Raw genomic sequence first — 10474 nt, 5'->3', positions numbered from 1 at the left:
GGGGCGCCCCCGCGAGCCCCGCGGCTGAGACCCCGCAGCCTGGAGGCGGGCTGTGTGGGGCTTTGGGTGGGTACCAGTATTACCTCCTGCCCCCATTTCTAGAAACTTCCAGGTTCTGAAGGAAGGGGAGGTTCGGGGATCCCCTGGCTGGGGGGGCATCTCTAGGGCGCCGCCCCACTGCCATGAGCTGGGGACGTTGCGGGCACACGATGGGGCGGGTGCGGGATCTTGGCGCGGGGCGGGGGGGGGGCTCCCGAGATAGCGGCTGGGCGGGGAACTCCTTCCTCAGCCTCTCTCTCGTCAGCGCCGCTTCTCCTGGTTTCTCTTGCAGATGCTGCTGCTAGGGGTGGTGGGAGCAGCCGTGGGACGCGTGGCCGGGAGCGGGGGTGACAGCCTGGGATTCCGGGGGCTTCTCTTCCTTGTCCTCCTCTTCTGTCTATTCCCAGTGTGGCCGTGGCTGACACTAAAGACTTTGTAGCCATCAACCCGAGTGCAGTTTCGATGGAAAATGAAGGTAAAGGCCCCTGGCCGACCGGTTGCAACGCGGAGTTGAGGGTGTGGTGGTTTGCTTTTAAGTTGACTTTGTTTTTCCACCTTTTTATTTTAGTGAGCTTATTTATTTACTGTGTGTGTGAAGTGTCCAAGGATTTGCTTACTTAGGGTATCCAGCTTTTATTTTGGTAACACAGGGCATTTGAGAGATTGGGGTTCTGTGGGTGACTGAGCTTGATTCAGCTTTCTTGAAGAATTCCTGCTTTCTTCAGCTTAGGGAATGGGAGGAAAGTTTTCATTTCAGATAGCGTCTATGTGTGTTTAAATAGCTATTTGAAAGGAATTACCTGAGGGGAAGTAGAAATGGGGGACAAGGGGATGGGCTTCATCTTTGTATATTGGCGTTTCAAGCCTCGATGTGGCAGGATTCATTTATAAGAAAGCAAGCCATGTTTTATTATCTCTAGCACTGGGGGAAAAAGCTCATTGTTTTTCAATTCACACACACACACACACAAACAACAAAACAAAAACCTGTGAATTTAATGAAATGTTATGAGGTGAGTGCTTTTCTTAAAGTTCCACCCTATTTCAAAACATCATTTAGGAGGTTGACAGCGGAACCTGTTTGTTCACTGTACACTTTGGACACATTAGATCGTCATTCACATGTTACATGATCCCTTTGGCCTCGTTAAAATATTTAATGCTTTTCCTGCACAACACTGATTATTTTTAAAATTGTTGAACAACTGTGAATAAGTGATTTTTTTTTCCCCCTCCTGAAACAACACTTATTCTTTGGACTGACTTCTGACTTGTGCGTGATCATTTTTTTTCTTCTGCCTTTAACCGGGCTGCAAAATACTATAAAAGATACTTAACAAATGACAGGTTTTTCCTCTTCTATAATTTGTTTTAAAAAATCTGTATCTGGTATAAAGGAGCTGCAGTCTTGCTTGCTGGCTGCTTCTAATTTGTTTTTCCATTGTTGAGAATGTAAGCTTGATTGTCTTACTAGGACTAGTAATTTTGAAATGGATGTTTCTTATAGATGCAGTAATCAGTTTTGCTATCTGAGACCTCTGGGCTATGTAGGGAATATGATGAGAGTCATGATTATATTGTCCAATTTTACTCTGAATGGATAATTGGTGGAAGACATTTTCTGAACTGCTAAAGTGTATAACTGCAGAGGAGTTATACTGTCTAATTGGGTCTTGAGAAACATTTGAAAGCAGTGATGTTTTTGGTGATAGGAAAATCACTTTTCTGAGTCTTTTTCCTCTCTTTAAGTTTATAGATTTAAGAAAGGCAAATCCATTCTGCACATGAGACAAAGAATGTTAAATGCATTAATATACTTGTTTCTTGGTAGAAACATCTTAAATAACTTCTAAAATTTAATGTATGTTTATGAGCTTGTTTTCAGAATGGTACCAGATTTAAGAGAGTAGCCTAAAGTAGGTGGATTCTTTCATGTTGCTTTTGTTTCTTGATCTGTCAGGAAGAGGAGCATGAGTAATGAAGCCGATTGTCATTATCTACTGAGGTGGGAGGCGGTGGTTGTGAGATAGGAGCATGGTGCCTGCTTGTGTCTGTCTCTGTATTTTGTGGCCAAATATGAATTTTGTGGTTTCATAGTAAAAGATTATACAGTTCTTAAAAACGTGTGGGATTTTCTGTCCTGTTATTCTTGACCATCAAGAGACCATTTTTTGTCAGTTTCCTCACTATCATAACATGTTTTTTTAATATATAAACAGTTTGAAGAAGAACCTGTATGTAGCCTAGAAATTTTCTTTTTTTTTTTTTTTTTGACAGCAATAGTTTATTAATTGGACTAATGAGAGGCCTGGGCAGGGAGAGAAAGAGAAGCTGGAAGAATGAGAAGGAAAGAGATGAAGAGAGGAACATCGTACAGCACAGGAAGACAGGACTAGATTTAAGACTGGAGCCAGCAGCTCACTTTCGGAGTGTTTAGGGAGGGGACGGGGAGGGACTTAGAAGATAATTTTACAAACTTCATGTTCTATATAGGAAACATGCTACTTTTTTATCAGTAGGAAATTAGAACAGCCTCATTTCCTGATTGCCTGTGTTCCAGGCACTTTACTGTTTTACACTTACTCAGTTAATCTTCGTAAGATTCCTATGAGATGAGAATATCCATTTTACTGATGAAAAAGCTGAAGCCCAAAGACCTTTGTCCAAAATCATACTCATAATAAGGAATAGGCCAGACACAGTGGCTTACGCCAGTAATCCCAGCACTTTGGGAGGCCAGGGCAGGCAGATCACAAGGTCAGGAGTTCGAGACCAGCCTGGCGAACATGGTGAAACCCTGTCTCTACTTAAGATACAAAAAAGTAGCTGGGCAGGGTGGCATACACCTGTAATCCCAGCTACTCGGGAGGCTGAGGCAGGAGAATCTCTTGAATCCAGGAGGCAGAGGTTTCAGTGAGCCAAAATCACACCATTGCACTCCAGCCTGGGTGACAGGGCAAGACTCCATCTAAATGTGACCTGGCAGGCCCTGACAAATACACAGGTGTGTCAGGGACTAAAGAGCGCTGGGAAATGTTGAATTCTAAATGAGATCTCTTCTAGTCATGGTTCTGGGCGTGGTGGCACATGCCTGTAATCCCAGCTACTTGGGAGGCTGAGGCAGGAGAATCACAAGAACCTGGGAGGTGGAGGTTGTGAGCTGAGATCACGCCATTGCACTCCAGCCTGGGCAACATGAGTGAAATTCTGTCACCAAAAAGAAAGGAAGGGAAGGGGAGGGGGAGGGAAAGGGAAGGGAGGGGAGGGGAAGGGAAGAAGGGAGGAAGAAAGGAAGGAAGGAAGTCAGAAATTTTCAAAAGTGATTGACCATATTAAACTACGTAGATTGATACCTGTTCCTTTTTATTGTTCACTTGCCTTTTTATAGTTCTCATCCTTCCTTGATATGGTGTAGTATTAACAATTTGGAGGTGTGAAACAAAAATGAATTCAAGTCTTGACTAACTTGTCTTGAACCACTTAAAGCTGTGTGATTTTAAGTAAATTACTTCACCTATCTGAGCCGGTATTTCTTCATCTATAAATTGGAATTGATAATCTTTAACTCACAGAGTTGAGAGGATTAAATGAGAAACCCTGTATGAATTCTCTTGTGAGGGAGGAATGATAACGTATAAGAGCTTGAGTTGTGGTGAAACCATGGAAACTGAGTTGAATGCTGGATTCGTTACTTACCGTTTATTTTTGTGCATATTAAAGTTTTCTGTGCTTCCCTTTCTTCATAAAATAAAGATAATGATAGAACCTACCTTACGAGGTTGTTGTAAACATTTCAAACAGTATCTGGCACATAGTAAGTGCTCAGTAAATGTTAATTATAAATAGCCTAGCTGAATGTTTGATACATACTAGTAGGCCACCTGGCTTTAATATTGCATGACAGCTGAATGTTGGAAGGGGGAACAGTTGTGGCCAAAATACTCTGTATGAAGTTGTCATTGTTAGTTGAGGGTTGAGTGGAGTTAGGTAAGGAATTTTCTATGGCATTAGTGCTTTTAAGCCTACAGAAAAAGTTAGGGCTCTAGAAAGAAGCCAGGGTCCGGTATAGAAAGAGACAGGTTTGGGTTTGAAGCCTGACAGGTAGTGTTTTCCTCCCCTAAAAAATCTGACAAGTTACTCGGCTTCTAAGCTTTCTCAGCCTCTTAAGTTTTCTCATCAGTAAATGAGACAATGCGCTCTTGCAAAGTTGGTGTAGGTAATAAATGAAGCTGCCAGAGCAATGTTTGACGTACAGTTAACTTGGATGAATTGAGTGATGCTGCTGTTCCCTAGTAACAGAATCCTCCAATAGGTATGCAGGTAAGTTATATTTGTAGGTGTGAACAGTGTGGAATTGATAGTGGCTCCCTAGAGCATCAGCATGAAGGTTCTTAGGTAGCTTACAGTGGTGTGGGGAGGAAATGGTTTCATCCATGTGTCAGTTCCTTCAGCAATGGTGGTATTTTCTTTGGCACTTCAGTTTCGATTCTTCTGGACCTTTTTCCCAGGGCCCATTTAAACTTTCTCAGCAAAGCTTGACCAATTTTTAGCTGTAGACTCCAGGATGTTTCACGAACACTTTCTGCTTGTCACTAGGAACATTTAAAATGTTAATTTCCTGGAATTTTTGGACTACTTAACATTCAGTCGTGAGTTAGGATTTTATCCAGACCCTTTGGAATTTCTTTTTACATGTTTATCACAAATCTAAACAGATACCACTTAGGAATCTTGAGATGCACAAGTAAACAGCTCTTACCTGATTTTTAAAAGTTAATTGCATGTTTAAAGTGATAGCTTACTAGAAAAGAGACGTCTAGCTGGAGAAGCTTGCAAATTAGTTTTTCCTTTCTAGTAATGGATTTATTTTTTTGGAATAAATTTGGCCTTTCCCATAGAAAATTCAGTGTGACTTTAATACACGTGAAATTTTAATATAGCCTTAAATATTTGACTAGTGAATAGAAATGTAATAGTCTTCAGGATTTCAGGACGTGGTTAATTTAAGATTATAGACAGAGCTAATAGGTGTAGAGAACAATACCTCAATCTTTTTCGTTTGAAAATGGATGTATTTACACTTTACTTTTAAAAGCAGTTTCTTAATTCAATTTCAAATTGTTAATCATCTAGGAATGTCTCAAGAAAAGATTGTGTTACTATAGTTGGAGAAGCTATAGGGAAAAAGGGATGAGAAGCCACCTTAATTTGATTCCTGTAACTGCAAATAGGAAACCAGGTTATAAAAATATTTTATATCTTTGGGCGTGGGAAATATAGTTTATGTTGTTTGCAGTTTTGTCCATAAAATGATACTCTTAATTAGTACTTTGAAAAAGAGTTGAAACTAAAAGAGACTGTATGTATGACAACATTTTATAAACTGTAGTAATTTAAGCCAGAGGATGCTATAAAGAGTATTTGTATGCAGTAGCCTTCTGACAGTTGGATTCCAAATACTTGATTTGTCTTCATATTTTTGTCATTCATTTAAAGTCAGCAGAATTCAGGTCTGTTAACCCAAAGCATTATGAAACAAAATAGTTTCCTAGGGAGCACACCCCTAGGGGCCCAGGACTGATTTTAGAGATCTTAGTTAGCCATGATCTGTTTTACAAGGTTGTTTTAAAGGTGCCAAGAACACTGTGGTTTGATGGTAAAGTTAGCATGAATTTTAGATTACATTGTTGTTACATGTAGCATCTTAAAATATCTTAAGGATCAGTTCAAGAGGTCCCCTCACATTTACTTTGTTAAAACAGAAATTCTTTTTAATAATGGTTTCAGGCATCAGTTATGACAACGTTATCTTTATGCTTTTCATGTTGACAAATGTTGGTAAAAGGCAGTAAAGAGTATATTCTGAGGTTAATGCCATCATTTCATAAAAGAAAGGATTTCTCAAAAAAAGAAGACTAAATTGATAATTTCCTCTTGGATGTGTATAACTGCTACTTGTATGTATTTGTTAATACAGTTGACCCTTGAACAATGTGGGGGTTGGTGTGCTGACCCACCATGCAGTCGAAAATCTGCATGTAACTTTTAAATCTCTGAAAACTACTACTAATAGTCTCTGCTGTTGCCTGGAAGCCTTACTGATAACATAAATAGTCGATTAACACATATTTTGTATATGTATTATATACTGTATTCTTGCAATAAAGTAGAGAAAAAACTTACAAGAAAATTATAAGGAGGAGAAAATGTATTTATAATTCATTAAGTAGAAGTGGATCACTATAAAGGTCTTCATCCTCATTGTCTTCATGTTGAGTAGGCTGAAGAAAAGGTGGGCTTGGTCTTGCTGTCTGGGGTGACAAGCAAATCTGAGTATAAGTAGACCTTTACAGTTGAAACTCATGTTGTTAAAGAGTCAACTGTGTATCTTCTGTCTTCAGGCTTTAGGTTGCTACCGACAAAGGTATAAATTGTAGAATTACAAATAAACCAATTGTGTTAATTTAGATTAGACTAAACTTGTGATATGTTTAGAAAAAGTTTGAATGAAATGTTGAAAAGCTGTCCTAGGTTATAGACAGAAGACAGTAATAGGGTCAGAAGCATTATCTTAAGATGGCTGTAACTGGGTGTCTAATTCAATTTCTATCTCTGCTTTTTAAATTCTGCTATAGGTATTAGAGAATGTGTGAATTGGAATTATTTAATATACCTGTTTGTTATAATTGCTTTCTTAAGTAAAGGCCTTTTGGTTTGACATTGGGTCATTTCATAAACGTGCCGACCTAAAATATGTCCCTCAGAAGGAAATGCATTAATTTAGTATGACATCCTTTTTTTTTCTTTGTGTGTGTGTGTGTGTGTGTTTGAGATGGCATCTCACTCTGTAACCTAGGCTGGAACACAGTAGCATCATTATAGCTCTTCAAAGCTCCAAACTCCTGGACTAATGTGATCTTCTTGCCTTAGCCTCCTGAGTAGCTGGGATTATAAGCGCACATCACTATACCCAGCTAGTTTCTTAATTTTTTGTAAAGACGAGATCTTGATTTGTTGCCCAGGCTGGTCTTAAACTCCTGGACTCAAGTAGTCTTATTGCCTTGGCCTCCCAAATTGTTGGAATTACAGGCATGAGCCACCATGCCCAACTGTAGAATAACATTCTTTATTCTTTTAGAAAGCTTTGAGATATTGATGCATCCTTATAGAAATTACTTCCGTTTATTTATTTATTTAAAACAGCTTGATAAAGTTGGAAAAAGCAGGACCCTAAATAATAAGTATATTTGCCATCAGCCCTTTATAGGAAAACTCAGAAATAATAAGTGGAAGTATTTAGGAAGTCACTCATCAGACTTTTTTTTGAACATGTAAATGTGTTTTTTTGAAAATTTAAACATGCAGAGTAAAAATTAAAAGTTTTGATTAAGTTGTGCATTTCAGAAATTTGTCTTGATTATGGTGTTTGGAAGTTAAAAAGGATAGAGCATTAGTACATTAGTACATAAACATTCTGTTATTCTCTGCCTAAGGGCAAGATCCAACTTTGAACCGGGTCCTGGATTTCCTCTCATCTTAAATAGGAGTCTTTTTCATTTGTAGTATAAATAAATTAGCCTTTTGATCCTGTGATTTTATTTGTATATGTTATATATGAGATTTATATCTCTCTTTGTATGCAGGCATTTCAGTAGATTTTGTTTGGCCATCTATTTTAGTGTTTCCCCAGCAGCATGTTTGCTTTACCTGCCTTCATCTAGGTTTCTACATCAGCAGGGGTGGAAATATTAGTTGGTTTAATTAAGCTTTCTTTGGGAGTTGCACCTTACTTGCTCTGTTGAGTGTCAGTTCTACCTTCTTTTGAAGCAGGCAAAAGCAGTTCACGGCACAAATGCCAGAAATAGCATGCAAATCACTTTGTAATGGCATGCAAACTAATTTCTGCTGTGTCCTTTTCTTAATGCTTGTGAGGGTTACTATTTACTTAAGAGTTAGTATTTGGCTTATGAAACTACTATCAGATTAGAAATTCCAGCATCCCTCCCCACCCCAGAGAAAGATGTGGTCATTGTGGACTGCTCTGAAGTCTGCCAGCCCTCTATCCTAAAAGTTGGTAGATCAGTTATTATATCTTGATATGTACCCCTAATTCATATGAGGGACGAAGAGATTAGTTACTCCTGATATCTTCTGTTAGAAGATACAGGGAGTTTGGTTTGTATCTATATTAGAGTGATGGGAATGAAGGGTAGGGATGGATGACGGAGATATTTTACTCCTAAGAAAAATCAGCAGGACTTGGACAGTGACTAGATACAGAAAATTAAGGGAATAGTTGAATCAGACATGACTGCAAGATATCATTTAGGTCAGTGAGGGTGCCATTGATTGTGGTTGAAGGAGTGAGCAGATTTAGGGGCTGGCTGAAGGGAGTATGTAGGTCAGACTATCATGGTGTGAGGCTCATATGGCTATGCATGGAGAGAGGTTTTAAATCAAGTACCAGGTTTCAAAGTGAGCTCTTGAAGGCAGAGACCTCAATTTGTCCTTTATTCATCTTGAACAGAGTCTGGGATGTACCTATTGTCACGTACCTATTGGATGAAAATGCTGGCTTCTTCCTTCTAACTAAGTGGTTCTCATCTCGGGATTATTTTGCCCCCAAGGGACATTTGACAATGTTTAGAGAAATGTTGGGTTGCCACAACCCAAAGTATCCTACTGGCATCCAGTGTGTAGAGACCAGGGATGCTGGTAAGCATGCTACAATCTGTAAGACAGCATCTTCTACCTCTCCCCTGCCGCCCCCAAAATTGTCTAGCCCCACATGTCAATGGTGCCAAGATTGAGAAACACTATTCTAACAAATGGCAAGAAAGTTGACTCCTCTAAGCCTTGGTTTCCTCGCTTGTAAAGAGATGATGACTACTTCAGGTTTGTTAGAATTAGACAAGGCAGGGTGTGTACAAGGGCCTGGCATGTAAGAGCCGCTCAGCAAATGCTAATTTCCCTTACCTTACTTGTTGAATAGATTTAGGGGAGTTACTTTTGGTCTTTTAACTGCTAATTTCAAAGCTACACACACACACACACACACACACACACACACGTATTTTTTTTTCCTGAGAGGTGAGTGGGATGCCTAGGAAACACAGAGTAGCTTTTATAATCTTAATGCTTTTCTCTTGGTTTTATCAAATTATGATTTTGATTATACTTTGGTTTGGGTTTGTACTATTTCAGGATTCAGTATTTAGTGTTCCCTTAGCAGTAGACAATGAAGTTAAACCCTTAATATAGATCAATGAAGTTAAGCCCTTAAATTGTACTTTTTAGCCTATAAATACATTTTATGTATTATTTATTGCTCACAGAACTGTTATTGTTTGGAAGCAATTTTACTATTCTTTGAAATAAGACCAAAATGTACTGAATTATTTCTCATGGAAAATGGTAGACCTCCTGTGTCTCTATTGCCTTTTTCCTTTTTATCCATTTATGATTCTAAGTAGACCCCTCCCTGAAGTCCAGAACTCTTCCTTAGATTTCCTTTTTAGGGTCTTCATTAGGTGGCTTTCTTTTGCTTGTCCTCAGGTGCCTTTTTACTTTATTTTGTAAGGTGCTGAATGTTCCCTCCAATTTTTTCGGTGATGTTAGGGACAGGACCACCTACATTTTCATCTCTAATACCATTTCCTTAGTGATCTGTTCCAGTCATAGCCTCAGTGTTTAAAGTCTCCTTACATGTACATAGTTGTGTGGCATTCTCATTTTTAGGGAGTCACTGGAATTTTTTGCTGCTATTTCTTTCCTTTGAGGAAAAAAACCAGTTTACTCTTGCTATACGTTATTTTCTCCATCTATAGAATGGAATTACTGTAGGTAAAAGTCCTTGAGTTCGGTAAACTATGTATTGGACTTAATAATGTACATTTTATTAATTGCAGATGGAATTTAGAAATAACATGCCTGTTTTTCATCTTAAACTAAGATTATTTAAATATTCCATTCATTAATTAGTTGGTTAGAAAAATTAGCTTTTGAGGAACACTATTTAAAAATGGAAAATAATAATAGAGTACATTTTGTGACAGCAAATAAATTATCATTTAACTTAACCCTATAGGATTCAAAGTTGGTAGCTTTAAATGATGTTGAATTGTATTTGACCATCAACTGCTTTTACAGGCTTATGTGGCTCCCCATTGTACCTGTAGTTATTTAGGTCTGGAAGCACAGGGTGTTAAGAATGCCACCATAATGTCTTTTCATAAAGGTTTTGTTTGTCATAGCCTGTAAAATTAAGTTCACCAATTAGCTGCTTTATGAAATGAATGTCATTGGTCATGGTGGGGGAGGTATTAGGAGAAGGTATAAAGGAGTCTAAAAAAACTTTCTTTCTCTCCCTCCTTCACTTCTTTCCTTCTGCCTCTTCCTCCTCCCTTCCCTTCCCTCCCCTTCCCTCCCCTCCCCT

At 38.8% G+C, this 10474-nt stretch overlaps 1 protein-coding gene across 5 annotated transcripts in view; it reads left to right on the top strand.

Annotated features, from left to right (window-relative positions):
• Positions 1 to 10474, top strand: part of ATP2C1 (ATPase, Ca++ transporting, type 2C, member 1) — a 158947-nt gene that overhangs the window by 36582 nt on the left and 111891 nt on the right. For 2 of the 5 annotated variants that reach the window (XM_011933676.1, XM_011933673.1), the window contains exons 1-2: positions 1 to 66; positions 332 to 514. The exons of 2 other annotated variants lie outside the window; for them this stretch is intronic. In XM_011933676.1, the coding sequence (XP_011789066.1) occupies positions 509 to 514 (6 nt within the window). In that variant the 5' untranslated portion in view covers positions 1 to 66; positions 332 to 508. The remainder of the gene's footprint in view (positions 67 to 331; positions 515 to 10474) is intronic. One more of the 5 variants, XM_011933675.1, reaches the window with a different exon arrangement.

The sequence above is a fragment of the Colobus angolensis genome, unplaced genomic scaffold, assembly GCF_000951035.1.
Source record: "Colobus angolensis palliatus isolate OR3802 unplaced genomic scaffold, Cang.pa_1.0 Scaffold129, whole genome shotgun sequence".
NCBI classification, from domain to species: domain Eukaryota; kingdom Metazoa; phylum Chordata; class Mammalia; order Primates; family Cercopithecidae; genus Colobus; species Colobus angolensis.
This window is presented reverse-complemented; position numbering and strand designations above follow the sequence as displayed.